Source organism: Trichoderma aggressivum, assembly GCF_033847375.1.
Source record: "Trichoderma aggressivum f. europaeum strain CBS 100526 chromosome Unknown scaffold_039, whole genome shotgun sequence".
In the NCBI taxonomy this organism is placed as follows: Eukaryota; Fungi; Ascomycota; class Sordariomycetes; order Hypocreales; family Hypocreaceae; genus Trichoderma; species Trichoderma aggressivum.
The window spans coordinates 14,217-30,137 of record NW_026946405.1 but is presented as its reverse complement, the minus strand read 5'-3'; the positions used below and the strand labels follow the sequence as shown (position 1 = coordinate 30,137).

At 49.2% G+C, this 15,921-nt stretch overlaps 7 protein-coding genes across 7 annotated transcripts; 3 read left to right on the top strand and 4 right to left on the bottom strand.

The window, feature by feature from the left end:
• Window positions 1-577: 577 nt before the first annotated feature.
• Triagg1_8164 (uncharacterized protein) lies at window positions 578-3,726 on the top strand (the record flags this gene model as incomplete). The annotated part of the gene is made up of 2 exons (XM_062902980.1): window positions 578-3,232; window positions 3,400-3,726. The coding sequence occupies 2 exons, from the start codon at window positions 578-580 to the stop codon at window positions 3,724-3,726; spliced, it is 2,982 nt and encodes a 993-aa protein (XP_062752793.1).
• Window positions 3,727-4,353: 627 nt separating this feature from the next.
• On the bottom strand, window positions 4,354-5,661 carry Triagg1_8163 (uncharacterized protein; the record flags this gene model as incomplete). Its single annotated transcript, XM_062902979.1, has 1 exon — window positions 4,354-5,661. One exon carries the CDS (start codon window positions 5,659-5,661, stop codon window positions 4,354-4,356), a length of 1,308 nt encoding a protein of 435 aa, XP_062752792.1.
• Window positions 5,662-6,710: 1,049 nt separating this feature from the next.
• Triagg1_8162 (uncharacterized protein) lies at window positions 6,711-8,165 on the top strand (the record flags this gene model as incomplete). Its single annotated transcript, XM_062902978.1, has 4 exons — window positions 6,711-6,941; window positions 7,009-7,347; window positions 7,416-7,808; window positions 7,869-8,165. The coding sequence occupies 4 exons, from the start codon at window positions 6,711-6,713 to the stop codon at window positions 8,163-8,165; spliced, it is 1,260 nt and encodes a 419-aa protein (XP_062752791.1).
• Window positions 8,166-8,795: 630 nt separating this feature from the next.
• Window positions 8,796-10,265, top strand: Triagg1_8161 (uncharacterized protein; the record flags this gene model as incomplete). Its single annotated transcript, XM_062902977.1, has 4 exons — window positions 8,796-9,309; window positions 9,375-9,543; window positions 9,604-9,828; window positions 9,881-10,265. The coding sequence occupies 4 exons, from the start codon at window positions 8,796-8,798 to the stop codon at window positions 10,263-10,265; spliced, it is 1,293 nt and encodes a 430-aa protein (XP_062752790.1).
• Window positions 10,266-10,463: 198 nt separating this feature from the next.
• Triagg1_8160 (uncharacterized protein) lies at window positions 10,464-12,217 on the bottom strand (the record flags this gene model as incomplete). The annotated part of the gene is made up of 3 exons (XM_062902976.1): window positions 10,464-10,589; window positions 10,649-12,047; window positions 12,105-12,217. 3 exons carry the CDS (start codon window positions 12,215-12,217, stop codon window positions 10,464-10,466), a joined length of 1,638 nt encoding a protein of 545 aa, XP_062752789.1.
• Window positions 12,218-13,694: 1,477 nt separating this feature from the next.
• On the bottom strand, window positions 13,695-14,157 carry Triagg1_8159 (uncharacterized protein; the record flags this gene model as incomplete). The annotated part of the gene is made up of 3 exons (XM_062902975.1): window positions 13,695-13,812; window positions 13,878-14,057; window positions 14,108-14,157. The coding sequence occupies 3 exons, from the start codon at window positions 14,155-14,157 to the stop codon at window positions 13,695-13,697; spliced, it is 348 nt and encodes a 115-aa protein (XP_062752788.1).
• Window positions 14,158-14,655: 498 nt separating this feature from the next.
• On the bottom strand, window positions 14,656-15,473 carry Triagg1_8158 (uncharacterized protein; the record flags this gene model as incomplete). The annotated part of the gene is made up of 2 exons (XM_062902974.1): window positions 14,656-15,132; window positions 15,183-15,473. 2 exons carry the CDS (start codon window positions 15,471-15,473, stop codon window positions 14,656-14,658), a joined length of 768 nt encoding a protein of 255 aa, XP_062752787.1.
• Window positions 15,474-15,921: the final 448 nt, after the last annotated feature.

Sequence of the window (15,921 nt, the reverse complement as noted above, 5' to 3'; positions counted from 1 at the left end):
ATTTCCACTGCAAGTCGCATCGCTGAATCATTCGACGAGTTACATAAATGTCGGTGGTTAGGATTTGCCAAAACCCCAGCTTCTCAGCAGCTGACGTGCCCTTGCCCTTTGCGCCTCCCTCACTCTCTCACAGCGCACTCGCCAGGGGTCGCTTGATCCTCCACCGAACCGACATAGCGGCTGTCGCATCTTTATTTTCCTACGATTAACGGGCAGCGGTCGCGCACTGCACAGAGATTCGCACAAAAGTCACGGCCACAGAGAACCACATCAGCATCATCTGCCATCTACCATCTACCATCTACCGCACCCCCAGCAGGCCTCGCACACAGCGTCATAAGCAACGTTTAGGCGACTTCCCCAACTGCCCGAGTCTCGTTTCTGCGCCTCACCCCGCGCAACCACGCATGCTTACGGTCCTACCCCAAATCCCAACTGTCGACGAATCGACGGCAAAGTGAAGACTGAAAACTCAAGACTGGGACAAGTACTCGTCCGTCCACAAACAACCTCCTCTGTCCAATTCCCCGACGCCGACCATCAGCGACACTCAGGTATCTGGTCAGATGCTGCCGCCATGGAAGGCTTCTACCAGACAAACCGAGAGCTGGACAATCAGCTTTCACATCCATCTGAGGACCAGCAACCAGGACACCTCCAGCCCAATGTCTTAGCCATGCAGGATGCCTCGCTTACACCCCAGCTTCAGCAACAGCTTCAGCAGCAACCGCCAACACTACCCAACCACATGATTCCTAACCAGACTGTAATCCCGGGCAGTCAAATGGATGGCGTGATGCGCGAGGGACACAATGATATGCAAAGACGAAGAAGCATGCCCCAGGCCTACGGCACCGCCATTGCCTCCACCTCGCAGGTTCCTCCACCTCGACGCATGTCGACCATCGGCCCCCCCAGAGACATGATGACATTTGATACCGGAGCAGCTGGGTTCGGCAGCTACCAGTTTAGCCCGGAAATGGCACACCCCTTTGGCATGCAAGATCAGATGGGCAACTACGTGACAGATGCTGGGAGCTTCCCGGGCATCCCCCAGGATATCATGGGCACCATGATGCCGTCTCAATTTGCGAGCATGGATATGGGCGGGTTAACGGCCGAGACTTCTGCCATAGATCTATTCCCTGGCACAAGTGCCCCAACATCAGATCTTACTGCTTCGACAATCGCTAGCCAGCTGGATGCCAGTCAACTCGCGCCCGGTGGCGATGGCTTCGTCTTGGCGGGTAACCCTACCGGCGGATCGCTAGGGAGACGCTCAAACAGCGGTCACAAAGGCATGGCGATGGTTCATGACGAAAATATGATAAATGCCCCCCCTCCACCATTCGCATCCCTCAACGCTAGTCCTTCTCATCTTGGTATCGAATCCGACATGACGGGATTTGGAGCAGCCATGTCTTCTTCTCTCCCTGGGCCGGTAGCGATCGGTCCAGCGCAGCAAAGCAATGTCTCGATGGATATGGGTCAGCCAGGCTCCGCTAGCCCTGCAACTCCGTTGCAGGCTTCAAATTCCAGGGATCAGTCCAAAGAAAAGACTATTTACTCTAAGAGTGGTTTCGATATGTTGAAAGCCCTTTGGCTAGTCGCGACTCGGAAAAATCCTAAAATCCACCTCGGCGCCGTCGATATGTCCTGTGCCTTTGTCGTTTGTGATGTCACGATGAATGATTGCCCTATAATCTATGTATCTGATAATTTCCAGAATCTGACTGGGTACAGCCGCCATGAGATCATCGGACAAAACTGTCGTTTCCTTCAGGCGCCCGATGGGAAAGTCGAGGCCGGCTCAAAACGAGAATTTGTTGATGACGGAGCAGTGTTTAATCTCAAACGGATGATCCAGGAGGGCCGTGAGGTGCAGCAAAGCTTAATCAACTATCGAAAGGGAGGAAAGCCTTTCCTCAACCTCTTGACCATGATACCTATACCATGGGATACCGATGAGATCAGATACTTCATTGGCTTCCAAATTGACCTTGTTGAATGCCCCGACGCCATCTCTGGCCAAGAACTGGGCGGCGTCACAGTCAATTATAAACACAGCGATATTGGCCAATATATATGGACCCCGCCGGTGCCGAACCAGTTGGAGTCTGACAACGGACAGACGCTCGGTGTGGATGACGTCTCCACGCTCCTACAGCAGTACAATCCGAACGGGCTCGTATCGGATTGGCACAAGTCGTCCTGGGACAAGATGCTTCTCGAGAATACTGATGATGTGGTCCACGTCATATCACTCAAGGGCCTCTTCCTCTATCTATCACCTTCCTGCAAACGTGTCCTCGAGTACGATGCCGCCGACCTAGTTGGCAACCCCCTGTCTTCGGTTTGCCATCCTTCAGATATTGTACCAGTGACGCGGGAGCTGAAAGATGCAACGACTGGCAGCCAGGTCAATATTGTTTTCAGGATACGGCGGAAGCAGAGTGGGTATACTTGGTTCGAAAGTCATGGGTCATTGTTTGTCGACCAAGGCAGAGGGCGAAAATGCATCATCCTAGTCGGCAGAAAGCGGCCTGTGTTTGCCCTAGGCAGGCGCACTCTGGAAGCAAACGGTGGCATTGGGGATAGCGAGCTCTGGAGCAAATTGTCCACTTCTGGAATGTTTCTTTCGGTCTCGGCAAATATCAGGTCCCTTTTAGACTTACAGCCTGAGTCGCTGGTTGGAACAAGCATACAGGAGCTGATGCGGAAGGAATCACGAGCCGAGTTTGGGCGTACGGTTGAAAAGGCTAGGAAGGGGAAAATATCTACTTGCAAGCATGAAATGCTCAACCGGCGCGGGCAAGGACTTCAGGCTCAAACCACCCTATATCCAGGGGACGCCTCCGAGGGCCAAAAACCGTCCTTCGTCCTAGCTCAAACGAAGCTATTGAAAGCATCATCCCGCCACGCTCCATCAACTCTAACCGCAAGCAACGCGTTGTATGGCGCCAACTCTTTAAGGACTGACATGCACGGTCAGGGAACCGCGCATGGCGGCCAGATTCTTCAGCCAGCAGTTGGAGCGCTTGCCCCAGGGTCTCAAGACGCAGCTCTGGCGTCCGACGACAACATCTTCGATGAACTTAGAACAACGAAATGCTCAAGCTGGCAGTTTGAGCTGCGGCAGATGGAGAAGATCAATCGAATTTTAGCAGAGGAGCTGGGCGGCTTACTATCGAACAAGAAAAAACGCAAGAGAAGAAAGGGGGTTGGGAATGTAGTTCGTGATTGCGCTAATTGTCATACTCGCAACACTCCAGAATGGAGAAGGGGGCCAAGTGGGCAGCGAGACCTGTGTAACAGCTGTGGCTTACGGTGGGCTAAACAGGTGAGGAAGAATGGCCCTTTTCAACGTGGTAGAGTAATTTCATTGACATGCGCAACCAGACCGGGCGAGTCTCTCCCCGCAATTCTACGCGGGGCGGCCACAGCGGGAATACTGACACCCAGAGCAAGAAATCAGCGTCTCCAATTCATTCTTCGCCGCTAAACAGGAGTGAAACGCCAAACCAAGCGCAGAACAACAACGAAAACAACCCAGACCCAGCGCAGCTTGCGAATAAGATAGCCGCAGCTACCGCTGGCGTGGGCTCGGGGGCGGGACAACACCCGCCCTCCACCATGCCGCCTCCCAGTCAATCATCTCTAGCTACTGGTGCTATCAGCTCGGGAATGGCATCGATACGGGAAGAGCGCGAAAATAGCCAAACATGAGCAGCTTACTGGGTTCATCTCGCTGATCTGATTGCCGGATGTAAGAAGAGAGGATTTTCACGGAACCGAGCGTCATCTCCCCCCCTCCTCCACATGAGAGCCGGCTGGTTCTGGATCTCGCAACTATACAATCACTGGAAACGCTGCAAACGACTTTCTAGTCTTCTAACCCTCACCCGGCCATAGCATATGGATAGCGAGATTCTACAGAATGGTGGCTAGCCATGATAGCTCTGAAGCTACTTTCTAAGTTTTTTTTTTCTTTTCTTTTTTTTTTCTTTTTTGAACGGCAGACACCTTCTTCATTACTTCATCAAATCTTTGGGGGGGGGTCGGGGTGTCTTTTTTCCTTTTCCTTTTCCTTTTTTTTTTTTTTTTTTTTTTTTTAAATTTGGCGGCGGAGACAAACGATACCACCTGTACATATATACTGCCTGTATACTACATATTTTATTCATAGTGATTGTGCGTTGGCTTCAGACCCACGAGCTGAGCAAGTAGTAATGCTCGTGTCTCTCTTCAATATCCTCGACGTTACGGACCATATAGCTTACCTTAGACACACAACCTCCAACCACAATATACGATAATGTATATGAACGCATTGCAATGCTTGCCGGTGTATATTCACTTCAGAGCCTCTAGAAATTCATCCAATAAAATAACACGAAACTTGTCATGCCACTGAGAGGTCCACTCTCTATCAATCCACCTCTGGGAGAGATTGCCTCTCCAGGAGATAACTTCAACATTCCAGCCCATCTTTAGTGCTCGCTCGACATATGAGAAAAATCCATCAGAGTGCGGAGAAGGTTTAGCATCTCCAGTAGCCAGTACGATGGTACCAGGCGTGCGAAAGTATTCCATTACAGACTCGGCAATGCGGACCTGTAGAGTTTCGTCCACGAGGTCCTCGACATAACGAAGAGTGTCAGGAGCTCCAGTGAAGGTCAGTCCACCGTCAAGAACGCCCTTGCGCTCTCTTAGATCAACGTGATAACCTAGCTCGCGCATCTGCTGCACAAAACGAGGTTCTGAACGACCTGGGAGAGTAGAGCAGCAGACATTCAGCGCAACAACTGGCCGATCCCGAACGAGTATTTTGGTCAAGAATTGCAAGTTTAGATGAGGCACAGGTGATAGACGAGTGTTTGCGTTAATACGTTGGGATCCCTTCAACGTCTTTTGATACCCAATATCGATATTGGACATGTCGACGAAGACGTGAATGCCTTGCGAAGTGATTGTGGGGTGTTTTCCCGCCATGGAGGCATCTCGCATACGATACGGGACGAGATTCATCATAAGCGCCCTGTGTCTGTCGTCCTTTAAGCGTAGCTTTTCACGCACGTCGCTTGGAAGTTTGTTCATCAAAGAGCGGGAATGACGCATAGTATTGGCTGGAGGCGAGCATTCTGGGCATTCGGGAGAAGAAGACGTCAGGAAGTCGGATTGCCCAGCCCGCCGACGTCCCCGGCCCTGAGATGATGGATGTCGACATGCGGATGGCGACAGATCTGGCGGAGAGGATGTTGTTCCATAGGCGGAATCGATATGTTGTTCGCTTGATGGGAGAGCCTTTATATCACATGGAAGATCATGATGGACGATGCTCGTGTGCGATCGCTTTGCAGGGGGCAACAGCTCAGGGCCATAACTCGAGGGCGTCGATGACAAACTGGCGGGCTCCAGGACTATCTGCGCCGGCGAATAGTCATCGTCGTAGTCGCTTCTGGCCAGAAAGTCTGGGCCGGGATCATATCTATGCTGAGGAGGAGGAGAATCAAGGAACTCGGCGAAGAGCTTGCTGAAGTCGCCGAGCTTTATCGGGTTCGCAGAGGTATAAGAAGAAGAGGCAGCATCATCATTGCTTGACTGGTCAACAGTCTCAATTCGATCTATATAGTGAATATCTGGAGGATCAATCATGGACATGTAAGGCGAGAGGGGTGTATGAGCTTGAGAAATCGGGTGTCATTGAAGAAGAGCAATCCATGGGAGTTGCGCTGGAATGTATTATAAGGAGGAGGTAGGGATGCAGTATTAGGCATCAATCCTGGGAGCAGCGGAAATGACGATAGAGACCATACTGCAACCACTTGCACCAAGGAGCATTACATAAGCGGTTTCAGGCTAGATTTGATTCGCCAACAGCTTGGAAAAGATACATTAGCAAACAAAGGATTCCCTGGAGGTATTATTAGATGTTATACTACCTATGAATGCAGTACTTTCTAGTCACGGCGTAGATGTATTTTAAACAAAGCATGCAATAAATCAATAAATCAATAAATCAATCAACATGCACATACATTGATCAGCACTCCCGTGATGTATGTACATGCACTCGTATTTCTTGATACGGCACACACCCGAGCTTCCGTTGCACGGGTCATCGTTTTGGCATGGCCTGGCTGATCAGCTGCATGGGTCAGGCTCAGCTTGTGCACTCGTACGGGCAAGTCCGTAGTCTACTCGTACCTTGCCTGTAAACACTTTGACACCCCTAGTGCGGCGGGGTTCGATTCACCTGAGATGCTCTGCCTCTGCCGCGCGCCCGGCCATGGCGTCGCATTGGGAATTGCCGCAAATGCAGGCAAAAACACACGGTCATTGGCAGCGCGCTTTTAGACTGGACCGTTGAAAAAAAAAACAAGAAAGAAAAATTAAATCAAACCCTGTTTTATTGCTATAATCTTCCCCTAATACCTTACTCATTAGACTCTCTACCTAAGGTAACTGAAGAAGCCATTAGTCCCACTTTTCTAGTCGCCTATTACCTGGTATAAAGCCGTCCCTGTCTGTATCAACTGGCAGAAGCTGCGACCAAGCAAAAGGTAGAGCCCTTGTTTTTCCGATCTGCTCATTCCGCAATTACATCTGCCGAGGATACGTCCAAGGTTTTTTATTCCGCAGCTCGATCTCGATCTCAATCCCTCTCCTTGCCCTGAACATCACTCGTTCTGCGCACCAACTCGCCCACCATGCTGTCTCGAAGCATAGCCGTTGCCTCTCGCATGGCGCCCATGCGCCATTTGCGCCCTTCTGTGTTCCGCCAAGGGCTTCCCAGCCTTGTACGCTATTACGCAGACAAGGTTATTCAGGTGCCGCCCATGGCTGAGTCCATATCCGAAGGCACTCTCAAGCAATTCTCCAAATCGATTGGCGACTACGTCGAGCAAGACGAGGAGATTGCCACCATTGAAACTGACAAGGTACGTTTCTGGTTACTCCTCAGGCAAAAAAGAAGTAAGAGCGTTTACTCATTCCGTATTTCTATAGATCGATGTGGCTGTCAATGCGACAGAAGCCGGCATTATCAAAGAATTCTTCGTCAGCGAAGAAGACACCGTGACGGTTGGCCAGGACTTGGTTCGCCTTGAGACCGGTGGCGAGAAGCCAGCAGAATCAGAGAAGCCCAAGGAGGAATCGGCCCCCTCTCCTTCAGAGTCAAAACCAGCCGCCGAGCCAGAGCAGCCCAAGTCACAGCCTGAGCCCACCAAGAGCGAGAAGCCAGCTCCCCCGCCTCAACCCAAGGAGCAGCCCGAGAAGAAGAGCCAGCCCGAACCTGCTGCGGCGTCAAGGTCTGAGCCGGCAGCTGGAAACCGTGAGGAGCGTCGGGTAAGCTTCCCCCCCTTGAATCGTATTTTAGCCATACACTCTGGCCCGTCTAACTCGATGTAACTCAGGTCAAAATGAACCGTATGCGACTCCGTATCGCCGAGCGTCTCAAGCAGTCTCAGAATACCGCAGCATCACTGACGACATTCAACGAAGTCGACATGTCCAACATTATGGAGTTCCGAAAACTCTACAAGGATGAGATGCTTAAGAAGACTGGCGTCAAGCTGGGCTTCATGAGCGCCTTCTCCCGCGCTGCCGTACTGGCGATGCGAGACATCCCCGCCGTCAATGCGTCCATCGAAGGCCCCAATGGTGGCGACACCATTGTCTACCGCGACTACGTCGACATCAGCGTTGCCGTTGCTACGGAGAAGGGTCTGGTTACCCCTGTTGTGCGAAACGTTGAGTCATTGGACATGATCAGCATTGAAAAGGCTATTGCCGATATGGGCAAGAAGGTTGGTAGCAGTATCCTCACATCGTATTATACCTGGGTGTTATTACTAACTACTGTCCAGGCTCGCGATGGCAAGCTCACGATTGAGGATATGGCCGGTGGAACTTTCACCATCAGCAACGGCGGCGTGTTTGGATCTCTTATGGGCACCCCGATTATCAACCTCCCTCAAAGCGCTGTACTGGGTCTCCACGCCATCAAGGATCGCGCCGTGGTGGTTAATGGAAAGGTGGAAGTTCGGCCGATGATGTACTTGGCCCTGACGTATGACCACCGTCTTCTTGACGGAAGGGAAGCTGTTCAGTTCCTGGTCAAGATCAAAGAGTACATCGAGGATCCCAGAAAAATGCTACTATAGGAGCTTTCACAGGCACAGTTATACATCACATGTGGTTAGGTGACTTTACTTTTCCTCTGATATCTAAGGTTGATTGTCCTCGGTGTTATTTTGTTGCTATAGAATGTACAATTATATAGCTTGCTTTTTAAATAAAGTATAAGCTTAATACTGTTAATAACTTTTTTTTAAAGGAAATTAATTTTTATATAAGAAAAAAAACCTCTGTAGTTCAAGTATATACAAGAGTTATGTTATATATTGGTTGCTTTTTCTTACGGAAAATATATTAGAAAATTAATTTGTCATATATATTGATATTATCAAACATTATACTTTTTATCAATGTAATTCGACGTTTTTAATCTAGTGTACGGAGTATCTTTTCATTATAAGTGATCCAGTCTGGCATTTCCATGTGGAGCATCCAGTTGTACTAAAAATACCCAAATTTGGCCATTCGACTTTCCGGTCCCGTAGTTTAGGCAGAAGGGCGGTCCTATGACATAGGTAGTTGGCCAACCGCGGGCACATGCGTGCAGTGACAACATTACCTATCAAACGTCGCCTCCCATTTAACCAATCTCACCATTAGCTATGGAATCTAATATAAGCGTTGACCTTGGGCGATATCATCGGCGAATCGTGCAAATGTTCTGGGACCCCGAGCCATCCAACGACGTGAACAGCGACGAACCTGTTTGGTGTCTGGGCCGCTCTTACAAGCTAGACGACCCCAAGCGTGCGAGCTCCAGAACCGTAAATAAGGCGACCAAGTCTGTTGGCCACGACGCAGCAGAGGCCGGCGCATCAGAAGCCGTGCCCGTCTCATCTTCGACTCAAAGTCCTCCGTCCATATCAAAACCGTCTGCAGATGCGCCAGAAACACCACCGGCGGGCGAGGAGCTGCCGCTGGAAAACGGATGGCCTCCGGGGTTCTTGGAAGACATGGCCTCAAAGTTCTGGATGACGTACAGATCGGGGTTTGATCCTATAGCCAAGTCCGTTGACCCCAGGTCGACCTCTGCGCTTTCGTTTGCCGTAAGGATCAAGAGCACGCTCTCAGACCCCACGGGCTTCTCTTCCGACAGTGGCTGGGGCTGTATGATTCGTTCTGGCCAGAGCCTTCTTGCTACAACTATTGGTATTCTGCAGTTAGGAAGAGGTGTGTTTCTCCCCTCCCCTCTAGACTGGCATCATGTTTGAGAGGCCTAACCGGAACCCCTCAAGACTGGCGACGCGGCAAGAGTCAACAAGAGGAGCGACAGCTCATCAGCATGTTTGCCGACGACCCAAGGGCGCCGTATTCAATCCACAACTTCGTACGCCATGGAGCTACTGCCTGTGGGAAATTCCCCGGCGAGTGGTTTGGCCCATCTGCTACTGCTCAGTGCATTCAGTATGCCAACTTAGCTCGGAAAGCTTTCAATAGATTACATGGCTGACACGTGAGACACAGGGCCCTCACAAGCTCTTCAGGGCTTCTTCTGAAGGTATACTCGCCGAACGACGGACAAGACGTTCACGAAGATGGTTTCATGAAGATTGCGAAGCCTGAAGGGCTGGATTTCCACCCAACCTTGATCCTCATACGCACGCGTCTCGGTATTGACAAAATCACGCCGATATATTGGGAGCCTCTAATCGCTGCGCTCCAGATGCCGCAGTCAGTTGGCATTGCTGGGTAGGTTGCACTATTGATAAAGAAAACTGCTGCGGCTAATCCATTCCTTCAGTGGCCGCCCTTCCTCGTCTCATTACTTCGTTGGCAGTCAAGGTAGCTCCCTGTTTTATCTCGACCCCCATCACACCAGAAAAGCGATCCCCTACCACGCCGATGTGACCAAGTACACGGATGAAGATATCGACTCGTGCCATACCTCCAGACTCCGCCGACTCGATGTCAAAGAGATGGACCCGAGTATGCTGATAGGCTTCCTTATTCGTACCGAGAGTGACTGGTCCGATTGGAGACAACGTGTAGAAAACGTCCAGGGCAAATCCATCATCCACGTGACAGACCATGAGCCTACGCTATACAGCAGCGAAGGTAGGGATGGTGCGGTGGATGAAGTCGAGGTACTGAGTGATGACGACGATGACGATGTGACGACAACATGAGAGGTATCTTCGAGAGCCTTCCTAACAAGACGCTTCCATCGAAGACGGATTCATGTCTTTGAGACTTTCTACAGCAACCGGAATCTGCTGTCATGACGCTCTCTACCCCTAAACGTCGTGTGCTGGCATACCGGCCGGCAACGTGAAACAGAAGTTCTCCCTAATCTCGCGAATACGACCTTTTAGACAATCGAGTCTTTATACCTTTTTACCATTTCCGGCACCGCCAGGCTTGACAGTGGAGGCAGCATGGCCCAAATCACGGATATGTTTAAATAGCTTCGTTTTAGAGTCAAACTCAGCTGTGCAGATATTGCATCGATGCTGTGTCAAGTTGGTTAGCACGCCTTGGGATTTGCCAATGAATATGACATGATAAATACCTCGTTTTCGGTTGCCGCAGCAGCAGCGGCTTTTTTCTGGCGTTTGAGTTTTGCTTTTCCAATTTTGATTTTCGGCTTCGTATCATCAGCGGAGACTTTCTGCGGTGGTTTGGATGAATTGTCATGCACCCCCTCGTCGTGATTGTCATGAGCCGGTTGGTCACTGGTCGACTGGACATTCAGCCTGTGGAATGACTGATCAAGTTCTTCTTCTTCACCGTGGCTTTCGCCCTGGTCCGCTTCTGGTGTATTCTGATCTGGTGATGCTCCATTTCCAGTGGCTGCGTCATGCTGACTCTCATGCAAAGGCTCAGCATTCACTACATCGTCCTCATTCGCTTCATAGTCCTGTTCATTCACTCTTGCAGTTCGTAGCTCCTCATCTCCATTCAAAGATGCTTCGGGTGCATCGACCGATGTTGCGTCCAAATCCAAGTTTGCTGTTTCTCGTTTCATCTGTCGACGTAGATCTTGAACAGCCTTGATATGCTTCTTGCTGCGCTCATGGGATTCAAACTGCTTTTCGCTCTTGAATCTTTTGTTACACGCCACACATTCCATAATCTCCGTTTCAATCTCGGACTCTTCAGACTCGGAAGGTTGGTGGCGCTCATTTTCATCCTCTCTGGAGTGAACCCAGTCTGGCACGTCAAATGAGGAGTAGGTTTCCTTATTTGCTGCACGAGACCGAGCAGCTTGCGCAGCAGCAGCGGTCCGGAGAGACTTGTGACGATCTGCTTCACTTTGAGTGTTTGGAATATAGCGAGGATCCCGCTTCCTGACAAAGGAGACTAGGAACCGAACAGCATCGGTAAATTCTCGAATAGCATCGTCTCGTAGCTTTTTGTTTTCTTTCTCCATCCAACGCCTGGTCCTGCGATCTGGGGCGTCTGAGAGGCGATACTTGTCTTGCCACATGAATGATTTCTTGGTAGCGAACCCAGCCCAGATGGCATAGAAGGATTTCACAGTAGGATCGTAATCACTGTTGGATGAGCCAAACGTCGGATACTCAGGACACTCAACACCCTCGTAGTCAGCAGCAGCCTCCTCCTCTTGAGCGAGATGCTCGAATGTTTCTCTTGTGATCGAGTAAAAGCCGTTAACATCATCAGTATATGGAATGGTGGAATTGAATCGTGATATGAGACGCATAATATCGTCTGCAGTAGTAAGATGAACATTATGAAAAGTTGGAGGCGCAGATGCATCGTTGGAGTCATGTTGCCCACTCAGAATGCTCTCGCGGTGAGAGTCATACCAGGCTCTTTCCTGGGGGTCAGACAAAATGTCATATGCAGCCTGAACTTCTGCAAACTTTTCCGTGGCCGCTTCAACATTGTTGAAGTTGCGATCTGGATGCAACTCCAAAGCCTTTTTGCGATATGCCTTCTTAATTCTATATAAGTTTGATTAGTGTGTGAAAGTCGAGAGATGATCAGTCAGAATGGTTTACTCAATGTCAGTCGCAGTCCTTTCAACTTCCAAGAGTTCATAGTAGCATGTTCTTTGGCTGGTCCCAATGTCGGCTCGGCGTGATTCCGAATTTGAGGACTGTTCAGCCCCCATGATGATTCACAGTATCAGGATAGTGAATGGTACAGAAAATGTCGTGGTACGTGTGAATAAATGTATTATTTACTTCAATCTCAGTAGGAAGGATAGAAATTTCTTGGAGCGTCTAAGGCGGGCGGGAACCCATTTATTATATATCTACATATGGTGAAAGTATCAGGCAGTTGGCTTAGGAGGTAGGAATAATACTTCGGGATTGACTCATATGGTTGAAAAATTACATAATCGTAATATTTATCGATGAAAGAATTCAATTTTTACGGGAGATTAACGACCAAGCTAAGCAAATCTAAGCAGGCCAGCCATCCAGCATTTAATTTTCATAGTCCCCAATGATATCGGATAAAAATACAGTTGTGACAGCAGAAGGTACTTGAAGAATCAGGCAGGTTACCTGGTATCTTAAGTTGATAACAAGATTCAGGAGGTACCTGCTTGTACCTTTTTTTTTTTTTTTTTTTAATCTCGCCGTGAATGTGCCCTGCCTCGCAGAAATTCCAAAGACCTGGCTGAGGTTTTGTTTGGCTTAGTGGGGGTTTCACCTGCTAGCTCCCTACGTCACCTAAACCTCGCGTCTGAATAATTTAGAACTTTTTGTATCGACTGTTTACGCAGATAATTGATGATCAAGATGGTGCCACCAGCCGCCCCAGACGCATATCCGAGCAGCGCCAAACCTCCAAATTCGCGATCATGGACATCTCGACCGACCACACCGCTTCGCCCACCTTCTCAGTCGTCTTTCCGTGGATCTCTGCAACCTTCAGGCGATGGAGATGGCGCGTTTCCTCTCAAGAGATTAGAGCCAGCGTTTGCGGAGCTGTCTGATGCCATGGCCGATCTGGAGGCCAACATGATGCATTTTCAACTTATAGACGAGAGTTTGGCTAGGTTTGGCGAATCGTTCGCGAGTTTTCTTTACGGCCTAAATATGAACGCTTTTTGCGTTGACTTCCCAGAAGTACTACTGCTCCCGAATGTCTATCCCGTTCCATGTAACACACCTATCTAATTCACCTTTTCTCTCGTATCTAGACCCCCATACTCCAATCATTCCGTCGAGACCGTCAACCCAGCACTGAATTACGACCAGCACACGACGCAGAGGCAACTTATATGTAAGCATTGTTCTCAAGGGCCTAACACTCGAGCAAATTGCATCGGTCTGCTAACGGCGGTGGAAGGACGACGGATATATCCTTTGTGGAAAGCCCCCCACAATCGACAAGGCCTAATCCGAAGCAAAAGGCACCTGGACAACACCAGTCGCGTCTACCATCTGCACGGGGCAGCTCAACAAGAGGCAGACTAAATAGTCGCTCATCAAGCCGGCCTAGTGGTCTTGCGCGGCCGCGGGGACGGACTCTAAAGTAGAGGAGGTCTTTGATTAAATTTCGTGCTGTTTCATAGCGTCTTGTTCCGTATACCATGGCATCAATAGCCGTCTTAGTGGCAAAGGTTCGACGTCAAGTTATAGAACCATCTCAACGCCGCCCTCAGTTACAGGCTCCTGCTCCATGTCCATCTTATTCGTGTGTGATTGTCCAGATTTCGACTCGACTGTAGATTCTTCTCGCAGTTGTCTTAGCCTAGCCGACCCGTCAGTTACCTTAACAAGAGCCACTAGAAATCATCCACGTGCAAACAGACGGACCTTCGCTTGTGTGGCTTCCCTCGCTCGTGAGTAGTTAGGGTTGAGGCAGTGTCGAACCACCTGGAACATGTCACGCAGTAATTTTTCCCAAGTCCCGGCAGATCTTGTGTTAATTTAGTGTCTTTGTATTGCGCAAGGTGCTTCTGAGATCGAAGGTCAGATATAATCTGATCCACGTCGCTATTCAAAGTCAGCTTCAGAAAACCAGCATCATCGTAGAATCCCCATACCGCGTCTTGCGCCTCGTTTTTGTGAGCGTGCGCTTGTTTCCAACCCCCATTGTGATTGAGCTGTGTGCCAAACTGAAGTTCAAGTTGCGCCAGCAGCGACTAGAATTTTTTTTTTCCCAAAGCAGCGTCACTTATCGGTACATGCGATAAGGATGTAGCGTTCGGGATTTTTCACTGAACCCGTGTACACTTCGTATTTATTATAATAATAATTAAGACGGCGATCAAAGTTATATATCACCGATAATAGCAGCCATGGATTCTTATTTTTGTTAATTCATGTTATTTTTATTTATTCTGTCGTCTCATGGACAGAATGTTATAAATAAAATGAAACTAAACCGTAAACCGTAAATTACTAATAGCCAAAGCCTCAAGTGTCTTCGTTGCCTCTTAGCGCCATAATGTTTTGGTTGTAAAAACAAGTCATGGCGCCAAAATGGGATCCCATGTTTGACTTTGAGCTGCTAGGCAAAACGGGATGTTGTATCAACGTCAAGCCCAAGTTGTATTCGATCAGCAAGCTAATCTACTCCCCTTGGTCAAATTTATAGGATATCCCATGCATCCTCAGCCGCATGGCAGAACTTGCTGCACGCTACACTTGCTGACAGCGAGAAATTGCTGATAGAAATCTTCTCGTCGACTATTGAGTCGGCAAAAGTATCGGCTCCCTTCGCCATAGCTCCGACGAAAACGCAAATGCTCTCCTTGGGATTTAGAGACTCCATGTACTCACGTACGCGAACTACTGGAGCATCAAAACTAAGCGTTACTTTCCGACAATTTGATGGCAAGTGATCCGTAATCGGATTCTGAATCACACGTAAAAGCTTCTCGTTGGAAGTCGTGGAGCGAATTGAAAGCCGGTGCAAGAGCTGCACCATGAGGCCTGCAAATCGCTTAAACGTCCGGGGGATACGGACAGAGGGGGATACCTCAATGAGCACACCTTTAGCTGTATGGATGTAAATTTGAAGTCGGCCGGCTTTGTTGATTGGTGAATCCAAGAGAGTCAGTAGGCACTACCATCATTAGTATCATGCTTCCACGTCTATGGGTCCGAATACGCAACCTGATGCGCGATGTCTGGTCGTGCATCGCTTATGTCGCGGTTCATCTTCCGCATAACACCTATATGCTCATCGCTGTTGAGAAGCGAATACTTCTCCTCTCGATGGAGGCCGGCGCGGTTCACGCCTCCCTGAACTGCCTTGTATGTCTCCAAGCTGGCATTCGAGAGTACGACAATCAGTCGCTGGGAATCTTTGTCAGTGAGCGGGATGGGAGTCTTCTGCTCAGCGACCAGTTGGGGTAGAGATGGTGGTGGCAGAGACTGCGTTCCTGCAGAAGAAGAAAATTCCATGATTAGCCACTCGCTCACGAAGGTGACAAGCAGTGGAAGGAATGATAATTACTAGGCCGTTTCATGCCAGCGCGAGGATCGGGGGACGACATTGCCAGGATATATGAAGGCCAGAAACAGTCTAAAAAAAGAAGGAAAAAAGAGGGGAAAAAGAAGGCTGGGATAATTGGCACTTAGAACGAACTGCGATGGAAAATTGTGAGCAAGTTGACTAGAAAAGACTTGGTGATACTAGTAGATTTGTGCCAAAGTCGTCCAAGTACAATCAGTTGGGGAGTTATCAGATAAGCAATACCGAGTACCTAATAGTGAGATTAAAAGGGTTAAATAAATAAGGCTCTATAATAACGTATTAAAAGTTATCGGGATTGATCCACTAGTACCTGGTAGTACTAATTTATCAACTTAGACGAAATATTGACTTTCAGTTTATTCTTACTAATCTTAC